Source organism: Capsicum annuum, chromosome 6 (genome assembly GCF_002878395.1).
Source record: "Capsicum annuum cultivar UCD-10X-F1 chromosome 6, UCD10Xv1.1, whole genome shotgun sequence".
Classification (NCBI taxonomy): domain Eukaryota; kingdom Viridiplantae; phylum Streptophyta; class Magnoliopsida; order Solanales; family Solanaceae; genus Capsicum; species Capsicum annuum.
The window spans coordinates 193,006,845-193,030,341 of record NC_061116.1 but is presented as its reverse complement, the minus strand read 5'-3'; the positions used below and the strand labels follow the sequence as shown (position 1 = coordinate 193,030,341).

The 23,497-nt window shown below is 29.8% G+C and overlaps 2 protein-coding genes across 2 annotated transcripts; both read right to left on the bottom strand.

Annotated features, from left to right (window-relative positions):
- Window positions 1-604: 604 nt before the first annotated feature.
- On the bottom strand, window positions 605-5,807 carry LOC107855874 (TMV resistance protein N). The gene is made up of 3 exons (XM_016700883.2): window positions 4,711-5,807; window positions 2,850-3,352; window positions 605-1,176 (listed from the first exon to the last, which is right to left on the bottom strand). The coding sequence occupies exons 1-3, from the start codon at window positions 4,996-4,998 to the stop codon at window positions 1,077-1,079; spliced, it is 891 nt and encodes a 296-aa protein (XP_016556369.2). The 5' UTR covers window positions 4,999-5,807; the 3' UTR covers window positions 605-1,076.
- LOC107855795 (disease resistance protein RUN1-like) lies at window positions 5,145-9,568 on the bottom strand. Its single transcript, XM_047414492.1, has 4 exons — window positions 9,124-9,568; window positions 8,382-8,475; window positions 5,208-5,807; window positions 5,145-5,148 (listed from the first exon to the last, which is right to left on the bottom strand). The coding sequence occupies exons 1-4, from the start codon at window positions 9,566-9,568 to the stop codon at window positions 5,145-5,147; spliced, it is 1,143 nt and encodes a 380-aa protein (XP_047270448.1).
- Window positions 9,569-23,497: the final 13,929 nt, after the last annotated feature.

Sequence of the window (23,497 nt, the reverse complement as noted above, 5' to 3'; positions counted from 1 at the left end):
GTATCAATTGAGTAAAGGGACTGCATGTGCTTGCATAGAATTTTCTTTCTCTTTTTTAAAAAGTGTATCAATATAGTATATAAGTGTATCAATTGAGTATATAATTGCATGTGCCCAATTAGGCCAAATGGCTAAAAAGGGAAATTAACCGACCAGCTATAATTGTCCCCCTGTACAAATTGTGGCCATTTTTAAAAAAAAATGGTCAGCCCGTAATTTTTTCCCTATTAATAAGAAATATACGAATCAATGTACCTTCCTAATTAATTTTTTTTATAGACAACTAAAAAGTAACGTAGGAGCACTATTTGGGATTTTTGGCTCCAATAGCGTGCTTTATTCTCTACCCAAAGCTTTTGAGGTGTATTGACATAAATCTTTTATTTTTGGATCAAATTTTTCCTATCAGACGATAATTGGATTTTTCCTACCCAAATCTTTCACTTGTACAGTGTGCCTTGACCTTATTCATTCATTCATATTTTCAGTTTTCTTCTTTGAATATGAATATAAAGATCTAAGTGTTCTAGGAAGAAAAATCGTCAAGAAAAAATAAGACTTCACAAAGGAAGTTATCACTTAATACGGACAGAAGCATTGCTGATGCTGAATTTATAGGGTTCAGATTATAGAAAAAGTTGATTATTGAGTTCTGAAATAATCAACATATATTAAAGTGAACCTTTCAACAAAAATACAAAAATTTAGGCTAAAGCTACTGAATTGTGCCAAACTAAAAAGCAGAACGGCAGCACAAAAATGAACTGTTCCATCCATATATCAGGGCAAGACAGTTTAAATCTTTGATTCTCGTCAGTTATGTTTCATGTGTGCCTGTAGCATCAATGCACTGTTTCATAAAGTTTGTTCTTAATCAACTGAAAATTTGTGGAGGAGATCAAATACAGCTCTTCACGGATTATGTACAAAGCAAAGCAATCCCATGGTAGAAAATCATCTATAAACAATTCCCAAGGCCCTTCTAATTGACCAGAGCATGCCAAAAATATCTCTAGCAACAGTCAGCTTCGGCAATCCACCTATCCGCGTAACCCAGCAAAAAAAAACCATCGAATTCAACCTTCAACTATGATTTCCCTTCTTTTTGATGCTTGTGTTGCATTCATATTCAGAGAAACCTGATTGACTATCAACTTAATGCATTCTCCCCAGTCCCTGTAATTATAAAGAGTAAAACATTTGAAGCATATAGCTGAGAGTGAAGGCAATATACCCGCAAGTCTATCCGATGCAATATTGGAACTTCAGTTACATGTGCAAGAAATAAATACCCCTCAACATAAATGTTTTTATATAAAAAGCCAGGTCATACAAATCTTACATAGCTTGAGCAGCGATCAATCGATACTTCAAAAGCTCGAGCTTGAACACAGTAGTCAGCTTATTTACTGATGGATGATAAGCTCATTGGTGAAGTCTTTTTATCTCTAGATTATTTTCTTATGCTGCTTTGAAAGTGAGAAAAGGCAGAAAACGATTTGGGCTAAACTCAGGAAATTCACGCAGCAATGATCCTGAATTTGAGACTTACCGAAGAATTCTAATTTTTTTTAATAACCGTGGTGTCCAGGCCAGCTTTCGCGCACCTCGATAAAATCATGAGATGCCTGCCACCTCCCACCAGAAACAGATATCAAATAACTCTGTCCACCAAAGCTAGGTCAGATGAAAAGGGAAGAATCACCAGGTATTTTGATTCACTGACCACCAGGCCGCTAGTCAATTACAAATGAAATTGATCTAACAAAATGCTCAAACAATGATTATGCAGCATAAATTAAAGGCATAATACATAAACACACACTCAAACTTGGCCTCATAAGTAAGCATTCCAACTTTTGAGAGCGCACATGTCAACTGGCTCACAACTGACAACTAAATATTCCAGCATCTCCCCTATGTCTCGTGGGCACTTGACACTACCGTGACATAAATTTTGGAGGTGTTTAGATGATCATTTTGGTAAGTTGGAGTGTTCACCTTACACAGTCGAGATGAATTGAGGTGTCAAGATGAGCATACTCAAAGTTGGGGTGCTTACTTGCCGAGGCCAAGTTTGAGTGTTTGTTCATGTATTAATTAAAGTTGGTTGAGACTACTTGTACTTGATTACCCGTGATTTCATATACATAGGCAGTTCACTCAACCTACATAAAGAATGTAAGGACATTTATTGAGCCCTCAATGAGATGCCAATTACAAGACATTGAATGATCTTCTTAATTCCTAGTTCAAGTTCAAAATATAGAAGACGATATAAAACAACAGCTTGAGCCAAAACATCATTATCAGTTCCACATTTCTCTATCTTAAAATCAGTGGTGGAACTAAGTAGACGGAAGGGGTTTCAACGGAATCCATTGTTCAAAGTATACTGCACAAAAATTTATTTGGTTATAGGTAACTGGTTAAATCTCTTTGACAAGAAAAGTCCTAGCAGTGGTAAAGGTGGTTCAAAAGTAGTAGGGAAGGGGTTTCAACTGAATACCATTGGTTGGAAGTACACTGTGCAAATAGGGTAAAAATAATATATTTGGTTATATGTAAACGGTTAAATCTCTTTAACAAGATGAAAAGTTCTAGCGCAGTGGTAAAGTGGTTCAAAAACATTCTAGTTACAAATTAATTAATTAATTAATTAAAAACCTTATCTTTTTGTAGTGATCAAAAATAAAAATAAATAAACTGACCCTTCATGTTTTTCATGAAAAAGTTTAATCAGGAAACCATGCAAAACATTAAGAATTTTGCAGAGCATAAGCCAGAAAATGAACAGGTCCCATGAAACTTGAATCAAATTAAAAGGTGTCCTTTAATCTAAAACTCACCCGTTGGCAGATTTAGCAACATCCCATCCTGCTATATTGGCTACATTACGCAAAGCCTCCTTCCACTTTCCAACTTTCTCTAGTTCAGATGTAGTCTTGTGTTTGGCAAACACATTAGCAAGACTATTTCTTTGCTTGCGTACATCTGATGGTTCAATGTCGAGGAAGACCGGAAAGACTGTCGTTCCATTGTTGTCAACGCACTCCATGATCTTAGTGAGTTCATCCAAGCACCAATGGGATGAAGCATAGTTCTTGGAGAATATAATAATGGCAATTCTCGACTCCTGAATGCTTTTGAACAGTGTTGTTGCAATGCAGTCTCCCGTTTCAAGCATAACATCATCTTTAAATATGCAAAATCCAGTTTGTTCCAAACAGGTGTAGAGATGAGAAGTAAAAGTTCTACGGGTATCTACCCCTCTAAAACTCAAAAAGGCATCATATTTCCATTTTTTGGCTGATTCATTTTGGGAAGCCACAGGGAATGTAGTTCTTGAAATCTGCAAAAGTAGGAGAAAGTATATGTACATTATTTTTGGATTAAGAATACCAAAGAAAATATAATGAGATGAATGAGCGATGGTATCTCCAGGGAAACGGGAAACAGGATTTGTCTTTTTCTTTTCTTTTTTATTTGAAGAGCCTTATAGAGTATAGGGTATTCAAAATAGTTGAAAATACAATTTATGAACTAGGCTTACCTTCTAATTTATTTGAAATAGTTATTTTGACTTATTTATCACTAATACAAGATAAATTACAATATCGCCAATACGCCTTTTAATTATTACACTTCTTAATTAACACATTCTAGGTACATCTTTTCTACGAAATTCCTTTAGAATAAAAACAAATAGAGCAAACAAACAAAAATCTGATGACATGAATTATCTATAAATTGTTTATCCCAAAATAATTAAAGTGAAATCTGTGGTGTCAAAATCAAGGGAAGAAATGGATAATAAGTTGTCACAGTAAACACAAAAACATCATCACTTCTCTAATAAATTGATGTTCAGAAAACCAACATAAAGGAACAGATCGGTTCAAAACTGTAACAACTGAACTTCAGGCCAGTAATTGCTGCACCTGACTTTTAGACCAAATGTTGCACCTGAACTTCAAACCAGTGGTCTGAAATTTGAAGTCCAAAACTGCTGCAACTGAACTTCAAACCGCTGGCTGAAGCTCGGACTGTTGCACCTGAACCTCAGACCAAAACGAAGTAGATGAAGGAGGAGGAGGAAGAATTAAGAAGAAGAAGATGTTGGAAAATAGGGGAGGAGCACTTTCAATCACTCAATTTCTTTTGAAGATAAGTAAACTTTTGTCAACTTGACTTATATTTTGGCTTATGTACCTAGTATTTATAGTTTTTTTATTATGAAGTGTATTTATAGGTATTCTTCTATCATGTACCTAGCCTAGTTCATGTATTTTAATTTAAATCTTTTCTTTCCCTCTTTCCTAGTAAATGAAAAATACATGTATATATATTGATTTTCTATAGTTCATGTATCACACAAATCGCTAAGTCTCTTTTTTCACGATCAAGAGAAGAAGCAGAAAGGGGGGGAAAAGGGTGTGGACAAGAAAGGGTAGCGTGGTTAAATTTATTCTTCAGCTTGTGAGGCGGAAGGATAAATTTGCAAAAAGAAAAAAACACAATCAATATATTGTACAAAATATAAAAGAGAGGCTTCATAAATCGGACATATGGTTAAAAAAAAGGGTTTGGGGGAGGGGCTAAAATATGTCATAATACTCGATGTCTACTTCTTGTTGAAGCACAAATGATGGAGGAGAGAATATGGAAAATCTCCAATACGCTAAACCATTAGAGGATATACATGCATACCTGATTTTCTAGAAAAACAACATTTATGTAAGTATCATGCCAAAGATTCCGTAGCTTGTCCTGATGAACATCATGAGCCACTTGTTGACCCATCTGTTCTATCAAATCATGCATCTCAATCCTTCCTTCTAAAATGTATAAAAGTAATTTTTTTGCAAGGAAATTTATGCAGATTTCTGATTTGAAGCCAAACTTGTTCAGTGTCGTTATCACATCATCTTTCTTTTTTCCCTTTATAGGAACATGCGATATGAAGAAATATATTCTTATCTTCGTCGTCCAATCCATCCAGACTTAAGCTGAGTTGCTTAACAACGTTTCTGTCTCCACCAGTATCTTCGAGTCTTTCTACTGTACTTTTCCACTCCTCTGTGCCTCGTCCGTAGAGGAAAGAACCCAAAACCTCAAGAACTAAGGGTAGACCACTGGCATAATTAACTACAGAAAAAGAGGGCTTTTCAAACTCTTTATTAGGAGTGCCTTGCTGAAAGGCATACCAGCTAAAAAGTTCAAGAGCCTCATGTCTAGCCAATTCTGGGACAGAGTATAGCTTATCGTGGCTATGAAGTAAATCTGCATTTCTAGTAGTTGTAATGATTCTAGTGCCATCGCCAAACCAATCACGCCTTCCAACTAAGCATTCCAATTGTTTGTCATCATCCACTTCATCGAGAACAATTAAAACCCTCTTGGAACGAAGCATTGTTCTTATCATTTTCACTCCTTCATCTACACTTGTTAGATGCAGTACTGCATGTTCGAGCCCTAAGATTTGTAAAAGAAGATTCTCCTGCAAATACTTTAGGCCTTCAGTTTCATGCTTATTTGAAACCCCCTTAACATTTGTGAGGAAACAAGACCCTTCAAACTGACAAGAAATCTTGTCAAAAATTGCTCTTGCAACTGTTGTCTTTCCTTCACCAGCTCTCCCAAATATTCCAACAAAATGAACACCATCTAATCCAACCTTCAACAATGACTCTACTTTATTTACACGGGATTCAATTCCAACTTGATATTTTATGATGGTTGAAACTCCCCCTTCCACACAACGATAAATCTCCTTCACAATTAGTTCAATACATTTTTCCTCACCCCTGTGTCAAGTAGAAATAGAATAAAACATTCGGCACGTAATACATTAATAAGAAGCATAAAGCAATAACTACATACTAGCATATGCAACACCGAGACATATTTAACATTTGCAAGAAAACAACATCGAATTGACATCCAACTCTTGTCAAAAAAATAATTTAGCGAAATAATTGTGTTCTTTATGACAGCAGTTCACTATTTCCCAACCAAATAAAAACGGCAAATTCAATTTCCAAAAAGGACCCTTACTTGACCTATTGCCAACTTAAAATAAATGGATATTTTGTTAATTTGATTCAAACAAAGATAAGAAAGAATCTTACTAAGTTTTCAGGGATTTGATTCAAACAAAGATGAGGAGAGCACAAGCTCAGGGATTTGGGAAGAGGAACTCATATTCGCGGAAAATACCAAGTACTCCCCCCGTTCACTTTTACTTGTCACTTATTTCTAAAATGGATTTTCATTTTTAATTTTCACTTTTGACATATCAAAAAAAGATAAAAAAATATTCATGTTTACCCTTAGCATTAATTGTTTATTCTCCAAACCGTTTTCAAGAAAGAATAGTAGTAAACATCAATTAATAAGAGTAGTATAGCAAATAACCATGTTAATAATTGTTTTCTTAATGGGTGTGCCAAGTCAGATGTGACAAGTAAAAGTGAATGGAGGGAGTAATTACTCCCAGTGATATTTAAACCAACCACAATGGAAATAAAATGGCCCAGCTCACAAGCAATTCGTCCCTCTAACATACAACAGACATTAAGATCCTGTTTCTCTAAAAGAGTAAAAGAATTGGGAATGGAGATGCCAATTAAATTAAGCATATCAATTTGAAATAATGTACCAAGTCACCTTAGATAGGAGGGTGTGGAGGAAGTAGATTGGGGTAAAGGGTTAGTAGGTAGTGAAGTGGTGTATGTTGTAGTATAGCCTTGTTCTTGTAGTGTATCGCGTTAGATTTCTATCATCATTTATTATTTATTGTGTTTCGGCTATGACACTCTTTGTTTTTGTTGTTGTTTCCTCTAATTAGTTGCTATGTTTTCTTCAATGTCATTTTTCCTTTTTATACCTACTTCCATTTGTCGTACTCGAGACGAACGGCCTCCGGAAACAACCTCTCTACCTCCACGAGGTAATGGTACGGTTTGCATACACTCTATCCTCCCCAAAGTCCCAAACCCCACTTGTGGGATTACACTGGATATGTTGGTGTACTTTGTACTGATGTAAGCAATATATTGTAGTACTAGTAGTAGTAAGGTGAACAACTCCACCCTTCAAAAAAGGAACCAAGAAAATCTAATATTACTCTAACTTTACTCTAATTTAAGTCACCGTCAATCCAATGGTAAAAACAAATCACAATATCTTCGTCGGAGAGTAAACAAAAAGGTATTCATATTAAGGATAAAGGAAATTCCATCTTTTAAGCAATTTCACAACTTTGGGGGTTCATGTTGGTCGAAGTCATGGGATTCGTAGTAAAAAGTTCAAGAGGTTCATGGATTTATATAATTTCATACGCTACAACATTTTCAATTCTTAAGTTCATGCATTAAGTTCACATAAATAGACATAAATTAGAGTAAAGCGTGAAATAGGGGTTTTACCCATACGCATTCCAAGGAACTTTCTTGACTAATTTAATTGAATGGTAAGATTATGGAAAATTCTTCAACCATAGTTTATCTTGAAAATAACTTGACTTGGAGAAGAAAGAAATTCAAAGGATCCCGTAGGAGTAGCAGTCTTACATACCTCAAATACAGAGAAGAACTTGAAATCAGAATCGGAAGGATCTAGACTTGATTCTAGCGTTATTTCTGTTGAGTTCTTGAGTGTTGTGTTTGAAAGGAGGAAGAGGGGTGTTAGATGATGGGAAAAAAATAGCTGATGGGAAAGGGTTTTTTAATCTTGAAAGGGGGTATATAAAAGGTCCCAGAAGAAATTGCCCCCGAAGGGGCTTACTCGTTATGAACCAACTGCCCAAAAGGCTTGCTGCATCATCCAAAACGTCTCCTGGGACGCCGCATCAGGCATTTCAGGCGGTATCCTGTATTATGATTGTCCCTCAGTAAAACGCACATAACTTTTTACTCGGGAATCGGATTGATGCGCGGTCAGTGGCATTGACAAAAGACTCAAAAACCTTTAATTTGGTGGGTGATAGGCCACATAACTCTTCATATTCAAAGAGGAATGCTCGTTTGAAGTTGACTCTAGTAGAAACTTATACGAAAACTTAAATCGATAGAGAAGTTTTCAGCTCAACTTTGTGCTAGGGGTTTCTTGTGACTTCAATTCACATCCAATGCACTTCTTACACTTAAGGATTGACCTTCATACTTAGGTAAGATAAAATTCATCGGTTCGGATCTATCTACATACCTATAATAGTTCAAATCTTAGCCTGAAAGTTTGAGGTGTTACAAAAGTCATCAATCTTTGATAGATAAGACACAGATCCTACGAAAGTCACCAAAATATTCAAAAGCATCACTAGTGTCTTTAGGTATTCAGGGAAGGTGGCTGAGAAAACAAGAAGGGAAGTGACAACATACAAGAGGAAAGCACCAAGAAATGTGACATGGATTTGAGACATATCTAATAGCCATACCAGATCCAAATGTGCATGATATGAAACCGTTAATTCGTCTAAAAGAAAGTACGAGGAGGATGTAACCTGCTAATTTTATGATAGTTCAGGTACTTTTTTTTGTTCATTGTGACAGTGTAAGGATTCCTTTAATTTTGGGTATTGTTAAGGGATGTTTTTGGCCATTTACTCGACAGCAATAAACAAAGAGCTCATAATTCTCCTCCTACTTTGTTAACACTAAACCACACCCTTAGACGCTATTGTTTCTGTGCGTTTTTTGTTCGCCACTAGACAGAAAAGTTCAGACCCAAAATGACAGGTAAATCACACGAGGCCAGGTCGCAGATTGCTAAATCAACTTTGAAAAATCAGAAGAAAATATAAAGGTGGTAACTTTTAACCAACTACACATCTTTATATTCTGAATTCTATCCCTCCCCAACTCCAGTTAAAGAGTTCATCTAAAAGTTTTTTATTGGAGTCCAAAAGCTTTAACTCCACATCCTTTTTCTGTGTAAACTACATAAATTACTTTAAGAAGTAAACTATTGGAGTAGTAACTTGTTAGAATTAATATGAAAAGAATAAGATAGGCAATTTGATACAACGAGTTCAATTTTACTAGTAGGACACTAAAAGTTAAATCCTTTAGCTTGTCTGAGATAACTATATTTCTTCAACATTTTGATTGAACTGCTATTTACCCTTTAGCAGTTTTACGAGCATCTGGACCTGCAAAGTTGGGTGCTTTGCGTAGAGCGTCCTTCCACCTCGGTAACTTTTCCAAATCAGTAACGTGTAGCTCCGCCTCAAGTTTCGCCAGTGCTCTACCAAAGCTATTTCGATTTTGAGTCCTTTGGTTTCGATGCGCTCATTGATCTTGCTGAGTTCCTCCAAGCCCCAGGTGGATGAAGCATACTTCTCCGAGAATACAATAACGGCAGATCTTGAATTCTCAATGGCGCTAAAGAGTTCAGTTAAAATGAATCTTCCTTTTCCAACTTTCTCATCATCTTTGAATACGCTTATTCCCGTCTCTTGTAGGCGTTTATGGAGAGGTCTAATAAAGTTGTCACGGGTATCTTGTCCTGCGAAACTCAAGAAGGTATCAAATTCCCATTTTTGAGTGGATTTGTATTGGGAAGCCATGGATAAATATGCAAGAAATTACTGATAAAGAAGAAGAAGAAGAAGAAGAAGAAGAAGGAGAAGTAGTTATTCTGGATCATCATATAAAACACGGATTAAGCAAAAGGAAAGAGAAGGTAATTTCCAGGTATGTTAAACCCTTTCTTTCAATTGGAAGCAGTGAAAGGACATCCCCTTCCTCTTAAATACGGAGAATCGATGGCCAAGTTAATTGAAGAAAAAAAAAAAAAATATATATATATATATATATATATATATATATATATGGGGCCAGGCGAAGAAGAAAGGGAGAAGGACAAAAATGGCCTTTTTCGTATAAAATAAAGACACAAAAATGGCCATGAATTCAAAATTCCTTTTCCTAGCCATTTCTTCGCCACTTTGTTTGACTTTGATTTAAAAAAAAAAAAAAAAAAAATTGTGCTGATTTTGTCTTTTTTGTTTTATTTTTGGTGTTGCTCCTTTTGCCTCTTTTATTATTATTATATAAAGTATAAAAATTATATTTATTTTTTGTTGTTTTTCGTTGTTATTTTTTTTGTTTTTCTGGTAGTTGTGTTTTCTTCCTTTTCTCTTTTATTTTGGTTGAGTTAATTTTTTTTACTGATGTTTCTGTATTTTTTTTAATACTATTAATAAATAAAATAATTAAATAAAATTTTGTAGTTTTCTTTTAAAATAATCAAATACTAATTTACAATGTCGTAATCAAATAAAATTTTGTATTTTTTTGAAATACAATTTTTTAAAAATAGCATATTTTAATGACTCACATACATGTTTTAAAACTATTTTCGTATCTTTTATTTTTGTCAAGAGGTTATACATATTTTGTACATTATTTAGGTAAAATAATCATTTGGATACAAACTTTATATAATATTTATGCAGTTTATATACATCCTATCGATATACATATTCTATACAATAATGATACAAATTCTATACAGATCATATATAGAAAATATATTCTATATAATACAGCTTTTATACACATCATATACAAACCTTAAATATACTATTTTTATAAACATCATATACAAACCTTAAATATGTAGTTTTTATACACATCATATGCAAACCTTAAATATACAGTTCTTATGCAGTTTTTATACACATCATATACAAACCTTAAATATACAGTTTTTATACACATCATATACGAACATTAAATATACAGTTTTGATACAATTTTTATACACATCATATACAAACCTTGAATATACAGTTTTTATACACATCATATACAAATCTTAAATATACAATTTTTATACACATCATATACAAACCTTCATTTCTCTGAAATCTCCATAGATAATCAATCCTATGCAATCTCGACTCATAAAACACATTTTTTTTCAAAAACAATCCACTTCCTTCAAATTTCATCCATTTCCTTCAAATTTCTTCCATTTCTTCAAATTTCAACACAATAGCGATTTTCTTCCATCCCGATCAACCTCTAGATTTTGCATATTTTTTCTTCTTTCATTCCTCTATCTCATTTTTCATCCCACATAATTCACAAACTCAATTCAATTTAGATAAACTAAATAGAAAAAATTAAGAATTAGAAGAAAAAAATATGAGTTTTGTTGGGTTCTTAATAGAAAAAATTAAGAACAAGAAGAAAAGAGATATGAGTTTTGTTGGATTCTTAACTATCACAGATTGGAGAAAGAAGAGAAAGAATAAAGAAGAAAGGTTATGGAAAGAAGAAAGAAGAATGGTTATGGAAAGAATGAAAGTCACAAAACCCTAGTCCTTTAGCTTGTGGCTCCTTTTCCTTTTAGGCTCCCCTTTTCTTAATAAGATAAAGGGCTAATAAATGACATTTAAAACAGTCGAGGTGTTAGTTTTGTCCAAAAAGTGAAACGTGGGCCATTATTGTCCATTATTTTTCAAAAGAACTACATGGTGTCCTTTTCCCAAGAAGAAATAGAGAGAAGATAACAATTTAGCAACTTTTTTTGTTTATATATTTTTTTAATTAAGTAATTAATTAATTTAATAACAGTATGAATTGGTAATTGAATTGTCTTTAAATGAATTTTTTAAAAGAATTTGTCCTCACCTAGCAAACATATTTATTATTTAAATGAAATAAAAATTATCAAAAAATGAATTAAACTATAAGAAAAAATTAGATTATAATATAACAATAGAATGTCATTCCCACTTTTTAATATATTTATTAAAGCCAATATTCAATATTATAAAGATAATAGTATAATAATTTAAGAAAAAAAGGTGAAAAGATGATTTTATCTAAAACGAAAACTTTTAATAAAGGGCAAAAAGTTCAAATCACTTTTCTAAAGGGTCTTCACACTTCTAATATACTCCCTCCGTTCTAAATTACATGTCCCAAATTGAGATGGCATATTGATTAAGAAAAATAATTAATAACATGTCTAGTTTACCATAATACTCCTATCAAATGATGTATACATTTTAATTTGAATAAAAAGTAATTAATGCTAAGGGTAAAACATGTGAAAAAAAACTGTTTGTTTTTTATTAATGAAAAAAGACAAGTAAAATGGAAAATCAAATTAGGAAATTTGGGACGGAGGGAGTACTAGTTTAACCGCACAGGTAACGTTTAATTATTTAAAATTAAATAATTTTTTCTATTGTAGAGATTTTTAATAAAGTGTAGAAATTAAAATCACTTTTCAAAATTTTTTTACATTTTAATATAATAATGTAAACATAAACATATACACATATATGTTTTACCACCAGAAGTTGCAAGTGGTTGATGGATCATCATTTTTACGTATGTCATATAGTACCTCTTTCCCTTGTTAACAGACGTATCAATTTGAATCATATTTGTTTTATGATTATTTTTTTTAATATGTAAATTTTTCCTTATTTTTAAAGTTAATTTTTTACAAAATCATTTGTTACATTATTATTACGTACTTAAAACTTTTAAAAATCTGATACTTCTTGAATTTTTCTTATTCTAATAGTTTTATATTTATTTCTGAATTTTTCAGATCTTCTTAAAATCAAATTTAGTCAATCTAAAATTCTTAAACTAATGAAAAAAGTATCAGTTGTCATTAATTTTGATGACTTTGAAGGAAAGGTTTTACTATAAATATATTTAATTAATTTTCATCTCTTAAGTTAGGAAAAAATATTAAAATTCTGATTATTTCTAATAAGGAAAAGTTTTACCATAAATATATTTAATTAATTTTCAGCTCTTAAATATTAGAAAAAACAGTGAAAAGATTATTTTGTCTAAAACAAAACTTTTTAATGAAGGGCAAAAAGTTCAAATAACATTTCTAAGGCCCTTCACACTTTTAATATATTATTATTATTATATTATATTATTATATATTATTATTATTATTATTATTATTATTATTATTATTATTTATTATTATTATTACTGTTTTGGTATCATACAGAAGTGAGTGATTCCTTTATGAATCACTTGGTTTTCCTCAATAGTATCATGTCGATATATCTATACTGATTTGATATTATGCGGTATTTTTATTTTTTATCAGTAAATGTTTCATATACACTTTATATCACTTCAATTTTTACTTTATGAATACATATACTATGGTGGCATTATATGTTATATGAGCATTGCTATTGATTATGTGAAACAATCATTAATTAATGATAACATGATAGTATATGATATCGTGTACGTATCATTGAGAAATTATGAGTAACCTTTTCCTGAAGATCTGTTCATTAGTGAATGATACCATGGTATTATATATATAATATGCTGGTATCATTGAGGAATGAGTTTGTTGTACACAAATAAATAAATGAAACCTTAATATTATCACAACAATATATTCATAAACTGTGATGGTATCATGCATAAGTGTGTGATTTCTTTATGAATGACTTGGTCATTCTTTAATATTACTATGACGATATATATATACTGGTTTGGTATCATGCATAAGTAAGTGAATCCTTTACGAATCACTTGGTTGTTTTCAATGATATTATATTAGTATATATATACCGGTTTGGTATCCTGCAGTGTTTTGAGGATGGTTTGAATATACTTCACAGTTCATCATGTGCATTGTAGATAAATGATGATGCAAAAATGAAATACCATACATAAATGTCAAAACAAACACTTAAAGAAATGATATAAAACTTATGTTCGAATTTGAATATGCCAAAAACAATAAAAACATATGACAATGCCTTAATTATGTGACTACAAATAATAAACAATAATAACTCTAGGCGATCAAGCATTGATATATCTATTTCGATTGGTGAGTGATTGTAGAAAATCACCAAAGGATATAAAGTGATGTCAGACTTCTTATTCTTTTTCAATTCGATGTAGACTTTTGCGGTCATATCATTAACTATTTTCAACGACAAAAATTCATGTGCAAATAAATAGTTGGTGTTGATATTTATAGTAGCAACAGTTTTGAGTTGATTTAAAATCTCTACTACAAAATTTTCGTAATTGAAAGTAGATTCAACCAACACAATCTCAACATCATCAATGATGTACTATTGTTTTGAGTTTCAGCTTTCATGGTGTAATTTTGTGAATTTTGGGCTAACTTTATTTGGGGAGGAATGAAAATTGGGGAAGAGAGCGAATTTTGGAAAAGTGTAGAGTTTATTCTTTTTTGAATTGTTGAAGGAAGATTGTGTGCGTGTCTTATGTCGCGGTAGATTCTTGCTTAGAGAGCGTTAAATGTAATAATTTTTGGAACATTTTTGTAAAAGAGCATTTGATTGTAATTAATTTGTTCCTGTGGTGCGTGAATGTACTTTCTCCTAAATTATTTGATTTGAACCAATATACCCTTGTTTCATTTTGGTAGCAAGAATATACCCACTGTTATCTCAAGGGACCATATATATCCTTCTACTTAACAATCCCTTTTTAATGACATGGAAACCCACGTGGCAATCGAACTAGGATATACCGCTCCACCTAAGCTGCCAACTAAGATCCATTTTGTTCTAAACGAGAAGGTGAACAGCTACATAGTGTATCATCCTTTCAGTAGTTCCGTGGACGGCAAGGAAAGTAATGGTGACGCCTCAAAGCAAGTCTTGCAAAGATTTTTTAGCTCATACATAACATTATTGTTTACTTCAAGTGACTCGTCAAAAATAACTTTGACTTGTGTTTCCCCGAGAGGATATTCTGCTGCAGCACCTCTCCAACGCTTCCTCAATTTTAAGGTTGAGCAAAGGACGTGAAACTTTTCAAGCTAACTTGAGGTGAGAAATCGCTAAAACATCAACTTGAGCTAATTTTTGAGTTGCAACTTTTTAGAAACTCCAAAAAAAAATAAAAAATAAAATCAAACAATTGAAATTGATGGAGATTATGCGAGCTGATGAGTCAATGATCTCAAGATTTTTTTAAGAAAAATTATTAATGAGTCAATTTCGAGCTTTCCTAACATTCAATTTCACAGTGATTTTTTTCTAAAATTTCGGCTTTCAGCTTAATTAATGGAACCTTTTGACATTGCTTGAAACTTTGATGAAGAACATTCAATTTCTCTCAAAAGTTAGGATTTGATTTAGAGCTTTGAATTGAAGTTATAAGAGCTATAAAATGCATTTAAAATAAATTAATGGATCCTAGTTGGCAACCAAGGCGGAGTGGCAATCTCATGTAGCACGTGGGATGCTATGTCATTAAAAAAGGGATTGTTAAATGGTTGTTAAGTAAAAGGGTATATGTGGCTCCTTGAGTGAACAGTGAGGGCAGTTTTGTTATGAAAATTAAATGGAGGGTATATATGGTTTAAATCAAATAGTTTGAGCGTAATTTTGATCCCTTATTAATAAAGAATAATGTTTTTTTTTGTTTAATTTAATTAGTATAGGTATCCGCGTGATGCACGGAATATTTTTAGAAAACTAAATCATTAGAGATGTTATCTTATTAGTTTGAAATAATAAATTATTTTTTATTGTATCACATTAATATATTTTAAATTACTATATTGAATATATTTTATAATAAATAATACATAAAATTACATAGTTCAATTAATTTAGTTGAAATATGTATTCTACCTTCGCCGACATCACTCCGCCGCGCCATCCCCACTCGTCTTCAACCCTCTAAATCTCATCTCCAGACAATCTCATAATCAAATTATATCAAAAGATAAAAAAATAATGAATCATATAATTATCAAAAATAAAAATGATTAGCAGTTTTCCTTATTACATTGTTCACTATCAAATATTATTTGATTGTTAGTATTGACTTTTATTAACTTATCAAATTTCTTAATGTAATTATGAAGTAATTTCTTTGTTAATATAAAATTATAAAAAATTTTTTTTTTAATCATGTACTTTATATTTTTTTCAATATAAAATATATGGATAGTAATTTGTGAATTTCAATTAATTTCTTTACTGAAATTCTTTTATTCATTATATTCTCAAAGTTAATTCAAAATTCTTATTCCTCACCCTAACCCTCAATATTTGTAAAAATAAATAAATATATATTTTAACTATTTTCTACAAAATACATTGAATTATTATATTTTGTTACATTTCATAGGTAACTGAAATTTTTTCTCTTATATTTCAAAATATAAGTTATTGAATTTAAATTTAGGTCACTTAAGTTTTTATATTCTAATGTTCATTTAATTTGTTGTTTATTGATGTTTTACATGACATACAAAATTTAAAATTTTACATACTATGATTTAAAAAACACTTTCTCATTTAACATACTAACTGTATTACACTACTACTACACATACTAAGTACTACTTCTAATATACATATATACTATGTACTACAACTAATGTTACTATTTATGATTAGTAGTAGTAGTATGTTCTTGTATTTCATTTAATATTTTAATAAATTACATTTAGATATATTTTTAATACAACTAATAATTAAATGTATCTATAATATTTTTAAAAAATTATAAGTTTATCTTTGAGAAGATATTGCATCTCCAATTCAAATTTTAAAAAAGAAACAGATAACATTAAGAATTCAATTGGAACTCTTTAGTATGATAGCTAACAACTTTTAATATGTAATTTCATATATTTTTAATTTACCTTTAATCTTGTTTTAAACCAAATAACTTTCTTAACTTGAATATTCGACTTCCTCTCCTCCCCTACTCATTCTTTTTTAATATATATTATGGACTTGCATATACTTATAGAATTTTTCAAACATATTAAATGTTAGAAAGATAAAATAAGTGATCACGCTAATAATTTAATTCGAATAATTTCTTTGTATAAGTAATTTGACAATAGTATTAATATGTAATTTCATATGTTTACCCCCCCCCCCCCAACCAAAAAAAAAAAATGTAATTTCATATATTTTTAATTTACTTTAATCTTGATTTAAACCAAATATCTTTCTTAACTTGGATATTCGACTTGCCCTCCTCCCATACTCATCTCAATTGAATATTTTAAATACCTTTTTCTACTTATCAATACTTTTTTTTGATTATTTTTAATATTATATGACGTTTTTCTCTTTTAATATATATTATGGATGTACATATACTTATAGAATTTTTCAAACATATTAAATATTAGAAAGATAAAATAAGTGATCACAATAATATTTTAGTTCGAATGATTTCTTTGTATAAGTAATTTTGACAATAGTATTAATAATACAAAATTGTATTTACATATTTGATAATGAAAAAAAATTTAAAACTATTTACGCCCCTCTCCTCATATTCACCCCCACCCCCACCCCCGACTGAAAACCCACCCAAAAGAAAAATCAAAATCAAGTATTTTCTATTCTTTTTAAATTTAAATTCAATTATTTCTAATCTTTTAAATTCAAATGCTATCACAAAATTATTAAAAGAAGAATAATTTATTATTCTCTTTATTCTTATTTTTCTTAAAAATATGTATATTTATATTATAAGTTATATAATTGAATTGAGATAAATATTAAGATAAGTGATGATGATAATAATAAAATAGTAGTAGTAATAGTAGTAGTTGTTGTTGTTTTTCTGTTGGTTATTACTATCACTGCTATTACTAAAACTGCCACTACTTTAGCATATTTTTTTAATTAACTTATTTTTAGGCTACACTTTATAAGTAATTAAATCTTCTTATCTTATATTTCAAAATATAAAATACTGAATTTAAATTTAAGTTAATTAATTTTTATATTATAATGCTCATGTGACTTGTTGTTTATCGAAATTTTAGTAGTGTGATTTTAAAAAATATAAATGACAAATAAAATTAGTAACTATTTTATCTATATAAATATAAACTTGCATGTAAACTCATGAAAAGAATAAATCAATTGCAATATTTAAATCCATATAAATCTTTTTTATAACCTTCTTAAAATAGAGTGGATATGTAAATGCGATAGAGAAATATAATTAATCAAACAAATATAATGAGCATTACCTGCAATCTTTTTAACCATGGTAGATATATTTGTGCCGAAAAATAGAAATAATGTTAATCAAAGGTAACAATAAAAAAATTTAAAAGCTAAGTTAAACATCAACATACTTTGATAGTTATTCAAAGAGAAATTTTAACAACAATAATGAAAATAATCTTGTGAATAAAATGATCATATAATTTTTTCAAAATAAATACAATCTAAATATGAAAATAATTGTATCTGACAAAAAAAGAGGAAGAAGAGAAGAAAGCTTAAATGGTACTATATGTATTGAAGGGGATATATATAGGAGGTTACAAATATGGATATTTATGTCAACCAAAATTTCAGTCAAATTCAAAATTTAAATATATCACTTATTAATTTGTTAGAAAAGATAAGATTCTGACTTATCATTATCTAATAGTTTAGAATTTCAAAATTTACAAAATAGAAAATCATCTGAGAAGTTACATTCAAACTTGAAAAATACATAGTTAGCATTTTATTAGGAACTCAAACACATTTAATTTAATTGATTTTTTTTAAAAAAGATACTTGCTCAAACTTGTTCTTAGATTTAATTATTTGTTTTAAAATTCTTAATAGTGCTTCTACAGTGTTTTAACATTTTTTTATTTTTTTATTTTTATTTTTATTATTATTATTATTATTATTATTATTATTTTCACTTTCCAATTTGATTTAATTGTTTAATTTTCTTTTTATCTTTTGGACTGGTCACCTTAGACTTGATTTAGTAATAGGTTTGGATTTTTGGACTTTTTAAATAAAAGGAAGCCCATCTTTAATTTGTTTAAAAAATTATTATTAACATCATCCTACTTCTACATACTACGTACTAACACACAACTGCTTCTACCATTATATTACTAATTGTTATTATTATTTTAATAATATTTTTATCTTTCATTAATATGTAATTAAATTATATTAAAGTAATTTTTTTTATAATTTATAAAATTTAAATTTTAAAAGAGATAAGTTTGAAATAGTACAAGTCTATTAGAACTCTTTACGCATGAGTTTCTATTTTTAATATAATAGTTTTTTTTAAAAGAAGGATAGTATTTTTTTTAAAGAAGAATAATATATTTCAAATTCAATTTTAGAGCTTAGTTAGGACTCCTTTTTTTTTCCCTCTTTTATTTTCAAATTCAAATTTTTAATATTCTTTATTACAAAAATTTTACTACAGCACTTAATAGTTTTGTCCTAAGAATTGCCACATGACTTAACAATAGCTTGCCACGTGGTTTCCTCTTGTGCTTCGTCCTCTGCTTTATAATATATATAATTTTTTTTATTATAATAGATTAAGCTTTGTGATAATACTGCCAAGTAACTTTTCAATAGCTTGCCACTTGATTAATTATGGTGTCTCGTCCTCTACTTTATAATATATAGAGATACATCTATAATCTATATCTATATCTATAATCTATAATATATTAAAAGTAGGGGTGTGTCCTAAGAATTGCCACATGACTTAACAATAGCTTGCCACGTGGTTTCCTCTTGTGCTTCGTCCTCTGCTTTATAATATATATAATTTTTTTTATTATAATAGATTAAGCTTTGTGATAATACTGCCAAGTAACTTTTCAATAGCTTGCCACTTGATTAATTATGGTGTCTCGTCCTCTACTTTATAATATATAGAGATACATCTATAATCTATATCTATATCTATAATCTATAATATATTAAAAGTAGGGGTGTACATAGGTCGGGTTGGTTCGATTTTTCATTAAAATATAACCAAACCAACAATGTCGATTTCTAAGTCTATAAACCAAATCAAACCAATATACAATCATTTTTTATATTTCGGTTTTAATCGTTTTTTTTTTAAATTTTCTCAGTTTTTTTTTACAATTATAATGTGATTGAAGAAAAAATTAAATGTTTTCACTAAAAATATAAAAAAAAATAAAAATAATGGTCATAGAGTAGTTTCAATTAAAATTAAGTTGACAAATTACTAAAACCGTTTAAACTACTATCTCTCAAAGTAATATTATGTGGATACTCAGTGGTTCAATTTATAAGTCATTAGTCACAATAGCTTGTCTGAAAGTTTCCTTCACATAAATGTGAGCATAAAGAAGAATGAAGAATTGGAGACAACTTATTAAAAATTTAACTCCATAAAATAATTAACTATGACATAATTCCACAAGAAAAAAGAGAAAGAAGAGAAACAAACCTAAATCAAAACTTGACGAATGAGGAGAATGAGAAAAGTAAGATGAAAGTAAGATGAGGAAATAATGAGAACTCTCTGAAAACTTGGAAAGTAAAATGTAAAGTGAAGCAATTGAAGAGTTATAGGTTTTTATATTAATATTGAGTTTTGTATTAATCTGTTACTAATGGATAAATATTAGGGAAAAGGACAGCAATAGCACCTAAAACTAAAATAATATCATAAAAATAGCACTTAAAATTAAATACCCCATAAATAGCCACAAACTAATTTCACTAGCTAACCTTCACTGTCATACGCTTAAACATAATCGAAAATGTCGTTAAAGTAACTTTCTCTTTCTTTATTTCCTTTTCATTCACAATTTCCTTTCCATTCAAACTCTCAAACCTCCATTCTTTTACCTTTTTCGATACTTCAATTAATCTTTCTTATTTCATAAATTTTGTATAAAATCTCCAAAAATCTGCATTCAATTAGCTTCCTATAATTTTTTCCATTGTAAATTTGCTCAAAATTGATACAAAATAATGGCTTCAACTTCAGTTTTAGTTTCAATAATGATAAAATACGGAGGTCAGTGGATATCTGATGTTGAATTTAAGTGTATCAATGTGGTATAAAAGAGTATCAACTGAGTATAGGGATTGCATGTGCATGCAAAAAATTCCCTCTCCCTTTTTTAAAAAGTATATCAATGTAGTATAAAAATGTATTAATGTAACATAAAAATGTATTAAATGGTTATAAAGACTGTATATGCATCCATAGGTTCCCCTTCTCTTTTTTTTAAAAAAGTGTATCAATGTGGTATAAAAGTGTATCAAACTGGTATAAAAGAGTATCAATTGGGTATAGAGACTATGTGGATGCAAAGGTTCCCCTTCTCTCTTTTAAAAAATGTGTATCAATCTGGTATAAAAGAGTATCTATTGACATATTCTTTTTTTTTTTAATCTTTACATGCATCAAAACATCTCCGACTCACCGTGATTGAGTCAGCCTCTAAGAAGAACATCTCCGACTCACTGTGATTGAATCAGCCTCTGAGAAGAACATGGACCAAGACATGACTTTTCTCTTACCTTGAGACCTCATTATTTTATTTTTTTCTTCTTCAAGTTTAAAGATGACATTGCTTCAAGTACAAACCTGTATGTAATGATTCAGTAAAATAATCATCATTAACAACAAATTTGAGGTCAAAATTGGCCGTTTTACTCGTTAATTTTAACTTTCCTTTATTTCCTATTTGTTGCTTCATGTCTATAGTTTTCAATGCTCCAATGCAAGAAACAACAAAACAATTTTTGATATTGATCATAAAATACAGTAGATTGATCGATGCATAATAGAGGAGAAAAAAAAGAAGATTTGAGAAAGTATATTTAGAAAAGAAAAGTGATTTAAGAGTAACAACTATAAAGAACATTTAATTTCCTTGATTGTGTAAGGAGAATGGTTTTGGGCCAAGTGGCTAAAAAAAGAAAATAAATTGGGCCGACTTGCTCCAATTGTCTATATTTTCATAGTGTGGGTCATTTCTTTTAAAATGGTCAGTTCATGTCTTTTTCCTCAAATATTACAACTAAAGGCCCAAGAATATATATCTATTTTCTGAATATAAAAAAGTTATAAAAGTAATTAGAAAGTAGATTATAAGTAATATTTTTTTACGTATAAAAAATTAAAATTATATATGTATTATGTCGGTTCGGTTTAGGTACAGTTTGATTTTATTTTTGCTAATACCACACCAAACTAAGAATGATCGTTTTTTTTTTAACACCAAACCAACCAAACCAAACCATAAGTCGGTTTTTTTCCTCGGTTTGGTTTGATTCATCGGTTCGGTTTGACTTAACGGTTCAGTTTGTACACCCCTAATTAAAAGTGTGAAGACCCTCGTAAAAGTGATTTGAACTTTTTGCCCTTCATTAAAAGACTCTTCTTTAAACAAAACTGTCTTTTCATTATTTTTTAAAATTTATTATTTAATTATTTTTATTACATTAACCAGACTTCCTAAAATATATGAGACTCCTAAAATATATGGTAGGAGAATTAATTAATATTTTTTTCTGCTTGACTTTCTAAAATATATGGTGGGAAAATTAATTAATGTTTTTCTTTCTACTGTTCACATAGAAAAATACTCTTAATATAAGACTCTATTAAGAAAATACTTCTATAAATATTGAAATGTACGTTAAACTAGAGAATGAACCGGTTTGCCTAGTGGAAAAATATGATTGTTGCTTATCTAACTTGATTCGATTGTATGTCTAGATTGGTGGATGCTTGATTTTCTAACCGTCAACTTCTTCACTGTTTTTGGTCAGCATAACAAAATTCAACATGTGTGTGTGTGTATATATATATATATCTTCTTTGTTTTTATTCAAAATCATTCTTTAGGGTCAGATTTTTCGCTCATCATAGATGAATATCAGTTGACTTTGAAGAATTTTTTGCGTAAAAGTTAGGTTTAATTGTATTATTTTGTTTTGATATTTTTATTATTTTATTATTTTATTTTAATTTACAGATGCCAGATGAATGTGGGTCGCCTTTGATTTTTTTTTTTTTTAGGTAAAAGTTAGGTTTAATTGTATTATCTTAATATCTCTATTAGTTTATTATTTTGTGGTAGTTTACAGTTCGTAGATGAATCTCAATCAGCTTTAAGAATTTTTTGTGTATAAAATTTAAGTTTAATTGTATTGTTTTGATATCAATTTTATCGTATTATTTGATGCAGTTTACAGGTGATAGATAAATGTTGATCGACTTTAGGGAATTTTTTTCTGTAAAGGTTAGGTTTAGTTGTATTATTTTGATATCTCTATTATCATATTGTTTTGTTATTGTTTATATGTGGTAGATGAGTGACAGACGACTTTGAGAAAATTTTTGTGTGTAAAAATTAGATTTAATTGTATTATTTTAATGTCTCTATCATTGTATTGTTTTGTTGCAATTTACATATAGTATATCAATGTCGATCGACTTTTAAAAATATTTTTGGTAAAGATTAGATTTAATAAATAAATTCTCTATCTTTTTTTTTGGTAACTAACGACTTTTTATTAATTACCAAGAATTGTCATTACAAACCCAGCAACTTAACTCAGTATGCTGTTGTCCACAAGTTAAACTACCAAACTAAGGCTCTAACATCTCCTACAGCTCATAACACAAAGGAAGTAAGTATGCATTTGGTTGCACGCTGGGCTCGAACTGTAGTTATGTAGGATATCTCTTTCACCACC